Source organism: Delphinus delphis, chromosome 2 (assembly GCF_949987515.2).
Source record: "Delphinus delphis chromosome 2, mDelDel1.2, whole genome shotgun sequence".
Lineage (NCBI taxonomy): Eukaryota > Metazoa > Chordata > Mammalia > Artiodactyla > Delphinidae > Delphinus > Delphinus delphis.
Window position 1 is genome coordinate 94,528,653 of NC_082684.1, and position 19,486 is coordinate 94,548,138.

A 19,486-nucleotide genomic window follows, 5' to 3' on the forward strand; every position below is an offset into this window, starting at 1 on the left:
ATATTGAAGAGGCAGCTGAATACCAGAGTCTGGGAGGGAAGGAATTCCAGTTGGAGGTATACCCAGGAAATAGTGGAGATGCTGAGCATGATAATACTCATGACCTGGACACAGGGAGTTTCTAACCAAGAGTCTATCTACTTCTTATTAAACCCAGATTATTTTACTTAAAACTCTTGTATAAACAACAAATTATATTAATTAACTATATTGCAAGCTTTTTGTACCCAGAGATTGTCTTACCTTTATAAACATAGGGCCCAACTTATCAAGTATTTGTTAATGAATAAATAGGTACTTCTAAGTCGTCAGAAATACCTTGGAAAGAAGTTTAAAAGAAATCTTTCAGGGATTAGGTAATATGTAAGTCAGTATAACAGATGCTAAGTGCCTGTTCCAGGCAGTGTGGGTGCACACTGTGGTGATAGGAAAAACAAGAAAGGAGCCCTCAGGGAACTCATCAGCTAGTGGGAGGGGAAAATCCTCAAGCACATATGACAGAACAAAGGATAGTAAGACCCGAAGAGAAGTAAGAATAAAATCCAGTGGGCAATCAAAAAAGGTTTCAAGAAGAAGGTGGCATTTGAGCTGAAACTTGGGAGATGGGCATGGCTTCAGAAAGGGAAAAAGGCCCTTGAACGGCAGGTAGTTCGTTTTAGGTGGAGCATGATAGAGGGAGATGTAAGAAATGTCTGAAGTCCTGGCCTTCATTCTTGAAAATTATTTTGAGTATAGAATTGAGAATGTTTCCCTTTTAGTACTTGAAAGACGTCACCCCACTATCTTCTCACTTGCCTGTTTGCAATGAGAAGCCTGCTGTTCTTGTCTTTGTTCCTCTCTGTGGGTTGTGTCTTTTCTTCCTGTGGCTGCTCCTAAGATTTACCTTTTACTGAATGTTTTAAGCAGTTTTATTATTATATGCCTTAGTGTCATTTTCTTCATGTTTCTTTTGCTTGTGTTTTGCTGAGCTTATTGGAAATGTAGGTTTATAGTTCTCATTAAAATTGGGAAATTTTCTGCCATTATTTCTTCAGATATTTTTCTGCCCACCCTGCCAGCCAGGGACTCTAATTACACATGTATTGGGCTACTTTAAGTTTTTCCACAGCTCACTGATGACCTGTTTGCTTTTTAAGTCTTTTTTCTCCATGTGTTCCATTTTGTCTAGTTTCTATTGTTATGTCTTCAAATTCATTAATCTTTCTTCTGCTCTTAGTCCCACTCAGTGTACTTTTCACTTCAGACATTCTAACTTTCATTTCTATAAATTGGAATTGGGTGTTTTTAAATATTTTTTAATTTGCTATTTAACATGTTCAGTCTTCCCTCTAGCTTCTTTTTTTGTGTGTGTGGTACGCAGTCCTCTCACTGTTGTGGCCTCTCCAGTTGCAGAGCACAGGCTCCGGATGCGCAGGCTCAGTGGCCATGGCTCACGGGCCCAGCCACTCCGTGGCATGTGGGATCTTCCCGGACCGGGGCACGAACCCATGTCCCCTGCACTGGCAGGCGGACTCTCAACCACTGCGCCACCAGGGAAGCCCGCCTCTAGCTTCTTGAATGTTCTCTTTCCTGCTGAGGAATGAAGAATTCATTCATTCACAGCTTACTGTGTGGAAAGCTATTGGCTATGTGTTGAGGTTATAAAAATAAACAAGATATATACTTCCCCTCCCCGAAGTGCTTACAGTTAGTGGGGAACAAACAAGTAACCAGGCGATGACAAGAGTGCCCTGATGGGAGAAGTGAGGGATGCTGTGGGGGAGATAAGAACATCTCCAACCTGAGATGGGGAAGAAAGACTTTTGGGAAAGCGACATCAGAGCTACCGCTAGAATGATACACGAAGTGTGAGAATGACTAGGAGTTTTGCAACTTTTTTCTGATTGTTAATGTTTCCATATTATAGTAACTTGGAAAATACAGAAAGATATAAAAACTCTAATTTTAAAAGTGGTTTGCACATCAATAAGTTAACAAAGCATGGTGACTTATGGAGAAATTACCCTGTGATCCTTTCTGGTTTTTTTTTTTTTTTTAATTGCTGAAGAATCATCAGGAGAAGAACAAAAAGAGCCCCACCTCATTAGTCAGGACTCTGTTCTCAAGGTCTGAGTTCTTAGGGAGTTTTCTGGGAGAGGAAAACAGAGAGAGAGAGAGAGACTGCAGGAACTGAAAGACGCTGGAACAAGCCCTTGTTTTTGATGGTACAGGGTAGAACTTCTCAAAGTGTGGGTGGGGGTCATCTTCATCAAAGAGACCTGGGAGCATCTGTTTAAAAATGCTGATGTCTGGGCTACATTCTGGATCTGCTGAGTCAGAATCAGTGGAGGTTGAGTCTGGAAATCTGTATGTAGATTACACTCTAGGTGATTCTAATACATCCTAAATTGGAGAATCATTGGCCAGATCAGGTGGGAGAAGATATTAGAGGCTTGGTAGTTTGATGTTTAAAAGAGGAGGGCCCAGGAGAGGGTTCAAGGTGGCAGCATAGGAAGATCCTGAACTCACCTCCACCCACAGACACAATAAATCTACAACTACATATGGAATAATTCGCTCTAAAAAGGACATGAAAACTGGATGAACAGAGTCTCCAGAACAAAAGGTAAAAGGACAACATCAAGGCGAACAAGAGAAACAGAAATATGGTCATGCCAAGGAATAAAACCACACCCTAGCCATGGAAATCCACAATCGGGAAGGATCACAAAGGCAGAGTTTTTTCTGAGGAGCAAGGGATTTGAGCTCCACATGAGGCACCCCAGCCCTTAGATCATGCACAGGAGAGATGAGCACCCAAAACACCTGGCTTTGAAAACCAACAGGAAATATGTCCAGGAAAATTATGGAACTCCAGAGAACAGAAAACCACAGCTTAAAGAGCTCATGCACAGACTCACTCAACCTGAAAATCAGTGCAAAAACACCAGATTGAAAGTGCCTGGACCATAGGTGAGGGGGACCCACTTACTAATCTTGAAGTATCTGCCAAAGAGGCAGGAACCAGTTGGGACACTACCCTGGGACTGAGACACTGACGAGAGCCATTTTTGTGATCTCAGGCTGCCTTGCTAATACTGGCACTGGAGGGCACCATTTTGGAAATCTATATATAACCTGTTAGCATCAATGGGCATGCCCCACCAAGAGCCCTGCCTACCCCTGTGCCTTGGCCAGGCCTTACAGCCAGCTGTGCAATAACTCATCCACCAGTGCATGGAAGCCACCGTGGCAGCCACACAGCCATTTCAAGGACTAGCCCCACCCACCAGCATACAACAGCCACCACAACCAGGCTGCACAACCATTCATGGGGCCAGCTCCACCCACCAATGTACCGCAGGAGTAGCTACAACCTGGACACAACAGGAGGGCACATGCAGCCCACATAGGGGACACCCCTGATTACTGGCACTGGTGGCCAGGTGGGATTGCACTTCTGAGCCTCACAGGACATCTCCCACATAAGGCCACTTCTTCAAGACTGGGAAAGGTAGCTGATACATAGAAACAAACACAGAAAATTAGGCAAAATGAGGAGACAGAGGAATATGTTCCAATTAAAAGAACAAGGCAAAACCTCAAAATAGGAACTAAGTGAAATGGAGATAAGCAATATACCTGATTAAGTGTTCATAATAATGATCATAAAGATGCTCACTGAACTCAGGAGAAGAATGGACAAATGCAGTGAGAATTTCACAAAAAGATAGAATATATAAGAAAATACCAAACAGAAGTTGTAAATGAATTGAAAAAAATCCACTAGAGGGGTTCAACAGCAGATTGGATGAGGTAGAAGAAGAAATCAGTGAACTGGAAGACAAAGCAATGGAACTCACCCAAACAGAGCAGCAAAATGAAAAAAATAATTTAAAAAAATGAAGAATACCCTAAGAGAACTTTGGGACAACATCAAGTGGAATAACATTTGCATTATAGGGGTTCCAAAAGGAGAAGAGAGAGAGAAAAGGCCAGAATAATTATTTGAAGAAATTGTGGCTGAAAACTTTCCTAATCTGCAGAAGGAAACAGACATTCAAGACCAGGGAGCCTAGAGAGTTCCAAATAAGATGAACCCAAACAGACACACACTAAGATACATTATGATTAAAATGGTAAAAGTTAAGGATAAAGAGAGAATCTTAAAATCAGCAAGGGAAAAACAACTTGTTAAATACAAGAAGAACCCCATATGACTATCAGCAGATTTTTCAGCAGAAACCTTATGGGCCAGAAGGGAGTGGCATAACATATTCAAAGTGTTGAAAGGAAAAAGCTTCCAATCAAGAATTCTCTACCAAGCAAGGCGATCATTCAGAATTGAAGGAAAAATTGAGTTTTCCAGTTAAGCAAAAGCTAAAGACATTCACCACCACTAAACTGGCTCTATAAGAAATATTAAAGGGACTTCTTTAAGCTGAAAAAATGGCACTAATTAATTATATGAAAACATATGAAAGTAAAAGATTTCACTGGAAAAAGTAAATATTATATGAAGCTGGTGGATAATCACCTATAAAGCAACCAGGAATGTTAAAAATACAAAAGTAGTAAAATTAACTACAATTAAAATAATTAGTTAAGGGATACATAAAATTAAAAGATTTAAAATGTCTCATCACAAGTATAAATGTGGAGGGGTGTAAAAATATAAAGTTTTGGAATGTGTTCACATTTAAGTTGCTACCAACTTGGAACAGACTGCTAACTTACATAGGATGTTGTATGTGAACCTCATGGTAACCACAGGGGAAAAACTTATAGTAAATACCCAAAAGAAAATGAGAAATGAATTGAAATATACCGCTAAAGAAAACCACCAAAACACAAGGATAGAAAGAGAAGAAGAAAGGAACAAATAGGAACCACAAAAACAGCCAGAAAACAATTAACAAAATGGCAATAAGTAAATACCTATCAATAATTACTTTAAATGTAGATGGAATAAATTTTCCAATCAAAAAACAAAGTAGCTGAATGGATTGAAAAAAACAAACAAACAAGACTCATCTATAAACTGCCTACAAGAGACTCACTTCAGAAGCAAGTACACACACACACTACTATATTTAAAAAGGATAATCAACAAGGACCTACTGTATAGCACAGGGAACTCTGCTTAATGTTATGTGGCAGCCTGGATGGGAGGGGAGTCTGGGGGAGAATGGATATGTGTATGTGTATGTCTGAGTTGCTTTGCTGTGCATCTGAAACTATCACAACATTATTAATTGGCTACACTCCAGCATAAAATAAAAAGTTAAAAAAAAGTGCAACAAAAAAATAAGAAGAAGAGGTAAGATTTTTGAAAAAAAAAAAAACAGAAGAAGAAGTAAGTATGCACACAGACCAAAGTTGAAGGATGGAAAAAATATTCTATGTAAATGGAAAAGAAAAGAAAGCTGGAGTAGATATATCAGACAAAATAGGCATTAAACAAAGACTGTAATAAAAGACAAAGAAGGGCATTAGATAATGATAAAGGGGTCAATCCAGTAAGAAGATGTAACATTTATAAATGTATATGCACCCAACAGAGGAGCGCCAAGATATATAAAGCAAATAGTAATGGACTTAAAGGGAGAAATTAAAAGCAATATAATAATAGTAGGGAACTATAACACCCCATTTACATCAATGGATAAACCATACAGAAATAAAATCAATAAGGAAACAGCAGACTTAAATGACACATTAAACCAGATGTATTTTATTTTTTAACATCTTTATTGTAATTGCTTCACAATATTGTGCTAGTTTATGCTGTACAGCAAAGTGAATCAGCCACATGCACACATACATCCCCATATCTCCTCCCTCGTGTGTCTCCCTCCCACCCTCCCTATCCCACCCCTCTAAGCACCGAGCTGATCTCCCTGTGCCATGCAGCTGCCTCCCACCAGCTATCCACTTCACATTTTAGACTAGATATATTTTAATACAATAGATGCAGAAAAAGCATTTGTCAAAATTCAACATCCATTAATGATAAAAAAACTCTCAACAAAGTAGGTATAAAAGGAACATACCTCAGCATAATAAAGGCCATATGTGACAGACCCACAACTAACATCACACTCAACAACAAAAAGCTGAAAACTTTTCCTCTAAGATCATAAACAAGACAAGGATGCCCACTCTAACCACTGTTGCTCAACATAGTATTGGAAGTTCTAGCCATAGAAACTTGGCAAGAAAAATTAATAAAAGGTATACAAATAGGAAAGGAAGAAGTAAAAACTGTCACTATTTCCAGATGACATGATAATATACATAGAAAACCCTAGACTCTATCAAAAAATTGTTGGAACTAATAAATGAATTCAGAACAGTAGCAGGATACAAAATCAATATATAAAAATCTGTAGTTGGAATTCCCTGGCAGTCCAGTGGTTAGGATTCTGCGCTTCCACTGCAGGAGGCCCAGGTTCGATCCCTGGTCAGGAAACTAAGATCCCTCAGAGCTGCTTGGTGTGGGCAAAAAAAAAAAAAAAAAAATCTGTGACATATCTATACACTAAGAACAAACTATCCGAAAGAGAAATTAAGAAAACAAACCCATTAGCAATGCAAACCCAAATCAAAAAGAATAAAATACCTAGGAATAAAATTAACCAAGGAGGGGCTTCCCTGGTGGTGCAGTGGTTTAGAATCTGCCTGCCAATGCAGGGGACACGGGTTGGAGCCCTGGTCCAGGAAGATCCCACATGCCATGGAGCAACTAAGCCCATGTACCACAACTACTGAGCCTGCACTCTAGAGCCCATGAGCCACAACTACTGAAGTCCGTGCACTTAGAGCCCGTGCTCCTCTGCAAGAGAAGCCACCACAATAAGAAGCCTGTGCACCACAACGAAGAGTAGCCCCCACTTGCCACAACTAGAGAAAGCCTGGGTACAGCAACAAAGACCCAACACAACCAAAAATAAATATAAATAAAATAAATAAATTTATATTAAAAAATTAACCAAGGAGGTAAAAGACCTATATGTTGAAAACTACAAGACATTAATGAAAGAAATTGAAGGAGTCATAAATAAGTGGAAAGATATTCTGTGCTCATGGATTGCAATAATTAATATTGTTAAAGTGTCCAAACTACCCAAAGCAATCTACAGATTCAACACAATCACTATCAAAATGTCAATGGCAAATTTCACAGAACTTAAACAAATAATTCTAAAATTTGTACAGAACTACAAAAGACCCTGAATAGCCAAAATAATCTTGATAAAGAAGAACAAAGCTGGGGAAGTATCACATTCCCTGATTTCAAACTATACTATACTATACTATACTATACTATACTATACTATACTATACTATACTGATACTGGCACAAAAACTGACACATAGATCAGTGGAACAGAATTAAGACCTAAGAAATTAACCTACACATATATGGACAATTAATATATGACAAAGGAGCAGTAGAGAACATACAATGGAGAAAGACAGTCTCTTCAGTAAATATTGTTGTGAAAACTGGACAGCCATATGCCAAAAAAAAAAAAGGAAGAAAGAAACTAGACCACTATCTTACACCATACACAAAAATTAACTCAAAATAGATTAAAGACTTGAAAGAAAGACCTGAAACCATAACCATTACTAGAAGAAAACATAGGCAGTAACCTGATTGACGTCAGTCTTAGCTATGTTTTTGTGGATCTTACTCCAAAGGCAAGGGCAACAAAAGCAAAAATAAACAAATGGGACCAAATCAAACTAAAAAGCTTCTGCACAGCAAAGGGAACCATCAACAAAACGAAGAACAATCTACTGAATGGTAGAAGTTATTTGCAAATCATATATCCGATAAGGGGTTATTTTCCAAAATATATTTAAAAACTCCTACATCAACAACAACAAAAACCTGATTCAAGAAATGGACAGAGGATCTGAATAGACATTTTTCCAAAGAAGATATAGAGAAGGCCAACAGGCACATGAAAAAAACGTTCAACATCACTAGTTATCAGGGAAATACAAATCAAAACCACAATGAGATATCACCTCACACCTGTTAGAATGGCTATTATTGAAAATACAGGTAATAATAAATATTGGGGAGGATGTGGAGAAAAGGGAACCCTTATGCACTATTGGTGGGACTGTAAATTGGTGCAGCCACTATGGAAATTAGTATGGAGATTCATCAAAAAATTAAAAATATAACTACCATATGACCCAGCTATTCCGCTTCTGGGTATTTACCCGAAGAACACAAAAGCACTAATTTGAAAAGATATATGCACCCTTTTGTTCATTGCAGCATTATTTACAATAGCCAAGATATGGAAACAACCTAAGTGCCCATCGATGAATGAATGGATAAAGAAGATGGAATGGAATACTATTCAGCCATAAAACATAATGTAGTCATGCCATTTGTGATAACATAGATGGACCTTGAGAGTATTATACTAAGTGAAATTAGATGGAGAAAGACAGATACCATATGATTTCACTCAAGTGTGAAATCTTAAACAAAAAACCCAAGAAACAAAATAAAACAAACTCATAGATACAGAGAAGAGATTAGTGATTACCAGAGGCGAAGGAGGTTGGAGGGTTGGGTGAAAGTAGTCAACTGTGTGTTGATGGATGGTAACTAGACTTATGGTAGTCTACTCTACTGTATACAGATGTTGAACTATAATACTGTACACCTGAAACACAAGTTTTTGAAAGGAAGAATTAGTTGAATTGTAGGACACTAAGTAAATAAATAAATAAATAAGCGGGACCCAACCCTGGGACAGGTTGCATCCCTAACATCAGGGAGGGGGCTGCAGGTGTTTGATTACAGCGAGGATGAATTTTTTTTCATATGTTTATTGGTGATTTGAAATCATTGTGGGAGATTTTTCATGTTTTAACTCATTTTTTAATTTGTTTTTAAAAATTTTTTCTTACTAACAAATACCTTTTATATAGAAAAGCTATTTGCTTTTAGTGTATTACACATGTTGCAATATTTTTCCCTTAGTAATGATTATAACATTTATTGAGAACCTAAAACTTGCCAGGCACTATGCTAAGAGCTTTACATATGTGTGTCAAAAAAGTCCTTATCCTAGTAACAACCTTATGAGGTAGTTGCTATTATTATCATTATTATGATTATTCCCATTTTACAGACAGGTCGCTGAGGCTTAGAGAGCATCCTGCTCAAGGACACAGAGCCAGTGAGTGAAGGAATTGGCACTCAGATCAGACTTAGCTGTATCTGACTCCCAAAACTCATGTTCTTTACACCACACCGTTCAGCCCTGGGTGTTATTTTTTAATTTTGTTTGCTGGGGGTTTTTTTGGTGGGGAGTATTTAAAATTTTCCATTTTCATGTAGGCAAATCTATAAAGTCCTTCATTTATGGGTTCTTCTTTTGCTTTTATGCTTAAAATGTTCTTTCCTACCTCAAGTCTCAAGATCAAATAGTTACCAATATTTTCTCATAGTTACATATAATTTCACTTGAAAGCTGTTCCATTACATTTGCATGTGTTTAAAATACACAGAGATAGAAAGAGCTTTTCCCCTCTAAGAAACAACTCGCCAGAATAAATTGTACAATTGCTGGGCTTGAAAATAGGCAATTCAATACAAAACAACTTCTTAAAGTTGGATTTGAACTTAGTAACTTGATTTTTAGCTGCTACTTTTTCTTATGACTGGGGGAGAACTGTGTCAGGATGAGATGCAGTATAAGTACATAAAACATCATGTTGTCTCCATGTTTGGGTCTATCTGCGACCTGGAGGAAGAAAGGTGTGAGCACAGGAGGTAGTGGGAGAAGGCGTTCTGAGCCTCCTCTGAGAGTGGCCCATCACTCCTGGTTCTGGAGCCGGGTCAGCATGTTAGCGTGAGGAGTCCAGGCTGTCAGCAGCTCCCAACTAAGCAGGCGACAGAAGGAAATGCAAAAGGACAGGCCATTCCTGAGAGGCAGCTGCTTGAACTGCAGACAGGACAAGGCTGAGAACTGGGGCTTGCTGGCACCTGAGGGGCTCCTGGTGGGAGAAGGGAATGGTTTAGGAAGAGAGTTATAATACCAATCGAGGCTTATATTTAATGGGTTAGGGCAATTATCAATTTATATCTGGCTATTTCTATAAATCCTACTCTGTTTTACATTTCGAAGCTAGTAATCAGGCTTTGATTAAAATAGTATGAATTGACGATTTTTTAAAAAGCAGAATCAGCTGATTTACATTCAAATCATGAGAAATCATGTTTATGTAACACTAGTACGAACACCAAAAAGCTGTTTTTATAAGGACTCCTTCATTTACTCCTCACAGCCACTCCCTGGGGTAAGTATTGCCATGAGTCCTGTTTTGTCAAGGGGCTGGGGAGCTAGTAGGGGATCCTGCTCAGCCAACAAGAAGCAAGTCACTCATCTCCCCCATCAGGTCAGACCTAAAGAAGGCCTCCAAGCACAGCCGGGGAAGGAATTACTCCTTCAGGGACTTCTGTCATGCATTTTTAGGTGTCCCCAGGGTTAATAAATGTCACAGGGCTGTTCCCCCAGGCCCTGATCTGAGCTGAAAGTAATCTTGCCGGAGACACTGGGTGAGGGCATTTGCTGGAACTGCCCCTTCCAACTGGGATTGCTGAGGAGGCCTGGGCCCAGCCTGAGCTGCTTCAACTTCTGTGACTCCCCAGCCTTTGTGTGCAAGAGGGCTGGCCAAGGCTGTGGGTGGACTCTAAAGCAATACATGTTAACTGTTTGTTCAGCATTTTATTAGAGAATCCAGGCAATTACTGAGGCAGGGTGAGAAAGAGGGCAATGGGAGGCCACACCGTCACTAGCAATTCAGTTCAGCCCTTGTAAGCTACTCAGGAAAATAAATGCCTTAGGGACAAGTAGTCTGAGACCCCTGCTCCTTGGAGGGCAGGCTGGTCTTCAACTCCATTCTGATCTACTTAGCAAAGCAGGAAGAGCTGGGGAATACCATGTTTTCCCTATGGCATTGCATTTTCATTGATGTTTGAGACTCCTTTTCATTCAGCACCCCAGTCTCTACCTGGCCAACTCAGCCCTAACCAGGTATTTCTACTCAAGACAGCATGAAGTGTTTCTGTTATTTTCTGTTAGCCATGTATCAGGGACCCTATAGGATAACCCTAGCATCTCCAAGCTCCTATTTTCTAAGGATTAGTGGAGTGTTTGCCAAAAAGTTTATCTTAAGCAAACGGGCACAAAGAGAAACAGGTAACCACATGCTAGATGTTCGGTTCCCATATACTGCTGGTGAAAAAAGGAATAATATCTTTGGTTGAAGAGCACATTCCCCTCCCAATTGATTGAGTAGTCAATAATGAAGTATTTATTGAATATCTACTATGTGCTCAATGCCATTCTAATGCTGGCAAAGGGACCAGATGAGTGAATGCGGTGTACAGGAAGAGTACGTCTCTACCAATAGGAGCCTATCTGGTTGAGGAGCCCGAAAAACATGACAGAGCGTGCCAACAAGCAGCCATGTGGTGATGCTGCTGGGCTGTAAAGGGGGCAGTTAGTGGGAATGGGTGTCTTTGGGGAAGACTCGTTAGGATTTAGCTGGGCTCCGAGGATACCAGTTTCAACTGACAAGAGCACTCGGCCCCAGGCCATTAGTGTGGGATGGCCAGGGTTTGTTCACTTGCGACAAATGCCTAGACCTTTGGCTGATCTTCCTGTGAAGCTGCAGGAAGAAGGTCGTGACTCAGTATTTCACCCCGTACATAGCAAACCCCACCTTCCTGTTGGGGTTTGCAGATTGTCATCACCACGTCTTGGTCCCAGTGTGAATTCCTGCCTTTCAGAGGGATGAGTCCAGGGTAGCTCACCACAGCTTCAGACCCCATGAGGACTTCCGCCAATACCTGTGGTCTAAACCTGCAGCAGCTGGGCCACCACATTCATAGCTCAATGTTTTCTAAAGGATCATTTGTGTACACAAAATAACAGCAATTTGCATAATTAAGGAGCACCATAAAGGGTATTCAGTTGTCTAAGAAAATGGAATTTAAGTTACAAAATAGGTCAGATCTGAAAGGTGACTTGGAATTTAAACATTGTTCCCCCCAGCAAACCAGAACCTGTACTTGGGGAACTTCAGAGGAGCCATGACAGGACACATTATTTTAGCAATACATAAACTGGTGATGACAGGCAGGTTTGCTCCCTTACTTTTTTGTGAATCAGTCCTGAGAGTAAAAGGTGAGAGGAAGGGAGTTCAAGAGGGAGGCCAGCCAACCACCTGAGGTTTTGTGTTCTGATGATCAGTGGCAGCACACAGCATTTAGCTCTATTCATTCTGATGAGAAACACTTTTGATTAAACCTTTCTCTTTTGCACAGAAGAGATTTCTTGAAGTTGATGCATAATCAACTGGTAAAAATCTAATATCTTATTCACATTCAAAGTAAACTAAAGCAAAAATTTGCATTTCCTGTTGAATTTCAGACAATTCCTTTTGCAAAGGCTAAATGGTATGAAAAAGTAGATGCGGAGGACTGTTCCAGGATGTTCCAGGACTCTATTCTGGAACCAGCTAGGGGAGGCTGGGCCAGCTACTTCACTTGCTTTCTTTGGACCTCAGCTTTCTTATCCCTCCTCCCCTGACTCTAGGTCTCCAGGTGTCCCTCCCCACTTCCTCCCCTGATTCCTCCTGGGAGCAGAGTTTGAAATCATCTATCTAGTCCAACCCTCTCATTTTACAGATAAGTTAACCCAGACTAGCTTCATTCTATTTGTTTTTTTATTTGGAGGGTTGGCAATTTATGTGGGAAAAAGAAAAATCTTATGACTAATGAACAATTTGAAACTCACTAGACAGCTGTTCTAGTTCATTCTATGTCCATTTGTCTAGAAGCAACAGAGATCTGTCCAGGTTATTCCAAGTGATGGGGGTTATTGTGAAGGCATGATATTTGGATTCCCGGGAAAGCTGGATCATTAGACCCATCTTTTGGCTTCATATAATGCTTGCATGCTCTCTTCTCTCTCTCTGAATTATTAAAAGCATAGCAAAGTAAAATTCACCCATAATCCCAACATATCTTTTAAAACAATACAAACTAAGAAATGAAAATCCCCCTTTTATCTCCTGGTCTCAGTCTCCAGGAGAAAAAAAATCTGTTAATGGTTTGGTTCATGAGCCTTCCAACTTTTCTCTGTGCTTATCCAGACATATCTAAATATTCTTTTTCAACCAAAAAGTTGTATTGTGTTATATGGCTTGGGCTGCACCTTGCTTTTATCACTTAACAGTATGCCAAGGCCATCTTTCCAGATTAGTACATATAGATCTACTTCATTCTTTCTCATCTGTTTAACAAGTGCCTTACTGGTGAACATTTAGATTTTTTGCATGCCTTTGCCATCACAATGTTGCAATAAGCATTCTTGCCCAGATATCCTTGTATAAGCTTCCTGCAAGTGAGATTCCCAGTTCATAGCATTTTCTTTCTCATAGAGGCTGCCAAATTAGTCCCATCTATTTTTAGTTTGAATTAGATCCAGCTCAAGCCATCTGATGCCAGATTAGCAAGAAGTCCATTACTTTTCTTCAGGGGCCCCTTCCTTGCCCATGAATTTCCTAAGATCCCATGAGTCCTACTGATCCAGTGAGACCAGTTCTGTATCCAGAGAGAAAACTGGAAGGTCTGGTCAGGCCACTAATGGGACCCATTTTGGCTGTCTTTTCTCCCATTGCTGCCATATGTTGTCAAAGCTGAAAACAAGTCCCCATGCCTTATAAGGCATGGCAAAGACCAGTGATGATGGCCAGTGTGATTGGAGCAGAGCAATGGGGGAGAGCAGGGGGAGATGGCCTCGACAAGGGGCAGGGCTACCTCCTGGATGGGTCCTGCCTGACACCCCCAGGACAATGAGCTCTAAGACCTCTTCCAGCTTCACCGTTCTCAAATCCTAAATCAAGATCTAGGAAGCCTTGTATACCAAATATGACTCCTTAATTTGACAAGCTAGATTTTGTGACTTTCAATTTTGACTTTTCTTATTTTCTTCCAAACTCTTAATCATTATTATCAGGAAAAAAAAAAAGTTTCTGATTTTCTTATGGCCATACCTTTTCATACCATGTTTTACCTTGGTACAATCTTATATAGACCATGTTTGTTAAAAGAATATTCCCAAGTGAAGATTAACACAATTTATCTAAATTAACTTTTAGCATATAAATGAAGCCAAAAGATCAGGGAATGAAAACTCCTTCTTCATCATTTTTTATAGAAGCTGTGCCAACTGCAGACCAGTGATGAGCATAAAAGAGAGAAAGGTTAATTTTCCCTATTGATGCTTCTGTTGTTTCTAACTACTCCTTCTGCTGTGATCCCCCAGGCAACAGATGAAGCATTGTGAAGCCTCTAATGGTCCTCTCAATGGACAATTATACATTTTTTAAGATGATAAATTTTGTAGTGCAGCTGATTGCATTAATTTGTGAGTGTGACTAAACACAGTGAATCGAAATTTCTTCTGGTTACGTTAAGATACTCATCAGAGCCATAATAGAAAGTGCAGTAAACCTGGAATCAGGAAACCTGGAGCTGAGCCTGTCTTTTCCAAGAGCAAGCTGTGTGACCGAATAAATGACCTCACCTCGCTAAGCCTCTCTGTTGCTATCTGTACAAAAGGGAGAGTTTCATGGCCCAATATACTTCAGCTCAGGGAGTGGTTGTGTCTGGGAGGGAAGGGTGTGTTTTCTGAGGGGCACCTGGGATGCTCTAAAGCCTTGCTTAGCTGAAGGTGGTGTATACATGTTTGTTTTATTATTCATCTTTAAACTGTTGGCACACCTTTCATATTTTTGTGACATGTATGATATATTTCACAATAAATTTCTAAAGCAGTTAGTAAGCACCTGCTGACACACTTCACAAAAAGTAAATACCGTACAAGTTTCCCTCTGGATCTCCTAGCAAACAAAATAAACCTAGGTAGAAGACAAAACAAATTTTCCCTTCAAACCAAAACATGTTCTTTTTACAAAGAGTTTAATTGAGAGAGAAATCAGCGAAAATTTTGAATAAAACAGAAGGGCCAATCATGCTTAGTATAGCTCCCTCTGACCCTGGCTCTCTACTGCTCCTTACTTGAGGAGGAGTTTTTAGGTTTCAGTTCTCCTTCTTAGGTTTCTCTCCAGAAATATTCTAGAAAGTCAAAGACAAAGAGAGAATCTGGAAAGCAGCAAGAGAGAAGCATAAAGTAGCATTTTCGTATGTACTACTTTTTTTATATAAATGAAAGGACACTATACATACTGTTCTGTACCTTGTATTTTTTCGTTTATCTTGGAGATCTTTCAATATCAGCTTTATGGATTTAAATTTACTCTTTTTCACAGTATTTCCTTATGTGAATATGCTACAATTTCTCTAACCAGACCTCACTGATAATTATTTAGGTTGTTTCTAGTTTTTGCTTTTGCCCACATTTTTGCAACAACCATCTTTGTACTTACATCTTCTCATGCATATATGAGTGTATCTGTAGAATAAATCTCAAAGTGTAATTGATGAGTCAAAATGTAGATCCATTTAAATTTTAGTAGATATTGTCAAAATGCCATCCAAAGAGGCAGTATCCCTTTACATTTCCATCAACACAATATGAGAGTGCTACTTTCCTGACACCCTTGTGAGAAGTGCTCTGTTATTCTTTTTATTAGCAAACCTAAGAAGTAAAAATAGTATTTCATTATTTGATGTTTTTCTTCAACTGTAAGTGAAGATAAGGCACTATTTTTTTTCTTTGAACTTTCTGCCTGGTTCCAATGCCCATTTTCCTTTGTTTTTGTTTTTTTCCCTTTACTTATTGCTTTGTAACAGCTCTTTATATACAAGCCCTTTGCAATTATTTTTCTAAGTTTGTGTTTCTCCTTTGTTATTGTTTGTAATATTTTACCTCTTGCAGAAATTTTTAATTATTAGACAGTTGAATTTATCACATTTTTCCTATATATAGCATGAGGGCTGTTTCTTTCTTAGAAAAGTCTTTCCTACTCTAATACCATTATAAATATTTTTCCCAAGGTTTCCTTCAGTATTTTCACTAGTTTGTTTTTAACTTTGAATTTTTTGATTAATGGGGCTCACTTAACTTGTTTAGTGTAAGGAGTGAAATAGGGATCCATCTTTTTAATTTTTCCCCACATTTCTATCCAGCTGTCTCAACTCCATTTCCCAACTAATAATGTTTCTTCCCACAGTTTTGAAATGCCACATTATTTGGGTCTAAAAATTGCTCTATGTATAAATTTTAAATTCTTGGATGGTAAATTGATAAATTAACTAAGTCATTCCAGGCATATCCAAGGAACCATCAAAAGAGTAGCATAAATAGAGTTTGCTTATCATATGCCGGGCCCTGTTGTAAGAGTATTGCATGTATTCACTCATTTATCCACATAACCATGCTTTAAGTAAGGTAGGTACTGTTAACTCCATTTACAGACAAGGACACTGCAGCACAGAGAGGTTAAGTAATTTTCCCAAGGTCACACTGCTTGTGAATGGCAAAGCCATGATTAGAACACAAACAGTTTGACTTCAGGATTCATGCCTCTATCTGCACTCTCTGCTGCCTCCACAAAACAGAAAACACTTTTGTGTGTGCTTCCTACATGCCAGGCACTGTTCTAAGAGCTTCACATATAACTTTACTAAAGCTTCACAACAATCCTAAGATGTAAGTACTACAAATATCCCATTTTACAGATGAGCAAACTGAGGCAGAGTGGAACTATAGAACAGAAAGGGAGGGGGGAATGGTGTGAGCTGAGGCCGGAGAAGGAGGAATTTTGCTGTATCTTCAGAGCAGCAAGGAGTCACAAAAGTGTTTGAAGCAGGACTGACCTGATCAGATTTGGGTTTTGTGAAGCTCATTAGCAGCAGCGTGGAAAATCCATGGGGGGAGGAGTGTAAAGTGGTGTGTGGGAACCAGGTGTCAGGATGGTACCACAATGCAGTGACCATGTATCCCAGGTGGCCATCCAGTGGCAAGTAGGCATTGTCCACATGGCATGAGAATCACTCCTCTAAGGGCAGTTTCCACATGCCAGACATGGAGCTGCCTAACCCTCAAGACAGCTACTCATATAATCTACAATTTCAGAGGAAACCAAAGTGTCAAGGAGTTAAGTACCTCACCCGTACTCACTCAGATAGTTAAGTGTTTGCTTCTGACTGCTAAGCTCACCAGCCCTCTTTATTCAGACCCACAGATTGAGCCCTTCAGACACTGTGGGGGCCAGCCTGGCTGTAGATTTGGTGATTCCTTCCCCATCCTCGGCCTTCTCAGAGTTTGGTAGAAATCAAGGAGATTCTGTTGACAATGTTGATAGATGAGCTGCAGATATAAAAAAAATCTTTAGATCTTTTAAGGGTTTCTTTTCAGTTTTAGGTTAACTTTTCCTCAGACTTCTACATATTCTCCTGAAGTTATTTTGTTAATTTTTATCATTGCTTTCTGCTTGTCTGAATAAAGGGCAAGTTCAGGGTCCACTGCCTACCATACCGCTATTAATGGTTCTCTCTTCCTGCAGATCCGAGTGATGGTGGACCTGTGCAACAGCACCAGGGGTATCTGCCTGACAGGTAGGCTGGCCGAGCACTGACCAAGAGCAGCTTATGCGGGAAACACATATGCTGGCCAAAGGGCTGGGGCAGAATGAACGCCTAGGAACTCCTTAGGTTATAAAAATATATGTTGATTTACTTGTATACCAGATGTTTTCAATGGGCTGAAAATCAATAGTAATATAATTTTGAAAAATAATAATATTTTTGGTATTGCCACAGAAATACAGCCATGGAAAATAACTAGGTCTTGGGTAATTAGAAATATGTGGTACCCTGAACTGAGGTCATTGATGTTTTCCTTATTTCCATTAGTTTTTTAAACGGGAAAAGAAAGGAAAAAGACCTCGCTAAATAGTAGAGAGCTCTTACCAGAAGTAATTATTTCCCTATATCATACATACAGCTTGAATGGGAAGCTCTAGATGCAAACTGCTAATTAGTTAAGAAAATACTTTTTATGAAGAGTGCTTTGTGTGGTGCCTACTATGTGCTGGGTGGGACTGGAGGTTGGTCATACTCTGTCCCCCTCCACGCAGTGAATCAAGGACAAGTAGAAAGGAGGGAGGGAATTAACCTCAAGGCACATGAAGCCTTAGGACCTGGAATGGCTGGTGGATGGGGCAGGGGAAGAGCACAGTGGTCTTTTTTCTTGTTTCCTTTTGGCTGCTCAAGGTCTTAGTTCCCTGACCAGAGATTGAACCCACACCCCCTGCAGTGGAAGCACAGTCTTAACCACTGGACCGCCAGGGAAGTCCCAGGGGAATGGTCTTGATGTGATTATTCCAGAGTCTGAGAGAGACCAGCCTCTTGTCTCAGGGCAGGGACGCCTGCCTCCTGCCCTTCAGAAGCTCATGTGGGGAGCACCTTTGCTGGCCAATGGGCCAGGGACAGAATGAATACCTAGGAACTCTTTAGGTTATGAAAATACATGTTGGTTTGCTTTTACCATATGTTTTTACTGGGCTAAAAACCAATTATAATGTAATTATGAAAAATAATAATATTTTCAATATGGCCATGGAAAATAACTTGATCTTGGGTAATTAGAAATGTGTGGTACCTTGTGCTGAGGCCAGTCACCTAATTCATCACCCTCTGCCCCAGCCAGGCACTAACCAGGCCCAAGGATGGGCCTACGGTGCCTAATTTCAGACACTGCATTTCCTGCCTCTGAGAAGGGGGTGTAGCATTCAGAGGAAACAGAGGGAAATTATTTTTGCATTAAATGTGTATTAGGGAGAGGTCCACATCCAGAGGGCAGAGTGGGAAGACCCTGAGCTCACTCCCTCCCAAAGACACACCGAAACTACAATTACTTATAGAACAACTATCTCTGAGAACCACCTGAAGACTAGCAGAACAGATTTTCTAAACTAAGAATAGAAAGCAAAGGACGCAGTGAGACAGGCAGGAGTGACAGAGACACAGTCTAGTCCAACCCACACCCCCAGTGCAGCAACCCACACACAGGAGGGATGTCACAGCCACAGAGATTCCCCCTGAGGAGCAAGGGCTACAAGCCCCACATCAGGCTCCCCAGCCTGGGAGATCTGTACTGGGAAGACAAGCCCCCATAATGCCTGGCTTTGCAAACCAGTAAGGTTTACGTTTAGGCGAGTGGAAGGGCTGTGGGAGACTGAGACTCTCCTGAGGGGCTTTCACACACATTCATTCACTCTGACTCCCAGCACAGAGGCAGCAGCTTGAAAGTGCTTGGGTCACATGAGAAGGAGACTCACTGATGAATTTTAAGGCGTGTGCTGGAGGGGCAGGGTTCTGGGGATGGAAGCACTGGCAGGCACCATTTCTGTCACTGTCCATCAACCTGACTAACACTGTGTGCCCCACCCTGACTTTCCCCTGAGGACCCACTCCAGCTGGTCCCTCCAA

The 19,486-nt window shown here is 40.2% G+C and overlaps 1 protein-coding gene across 4 annotated transcripts in view; it reads left to right on the forward strand.

Annotated features, from left to right (window-relative positions):
* Positions 1-19,486, forward strand: part of GLDN (gliomedin) — a 68,477-nt gene that overhangs the window by 12,306 nt on the left and 36,685 nt on the right. For all 4 annotated transcript variants that reach the window (XM_060005239.1, XM_060005240.1, XM_060005241.1 and 1 more), the window contains exon 2: positions 17,560-17,611. In XM_060005239.1, the coding sequence (XP_059861222.1) occupies positions 17,560-17,611 (52 nt within the window). The remainder of the gene's footprint in view (positions 1-17,559; positions 17,612-19,486) is intronic.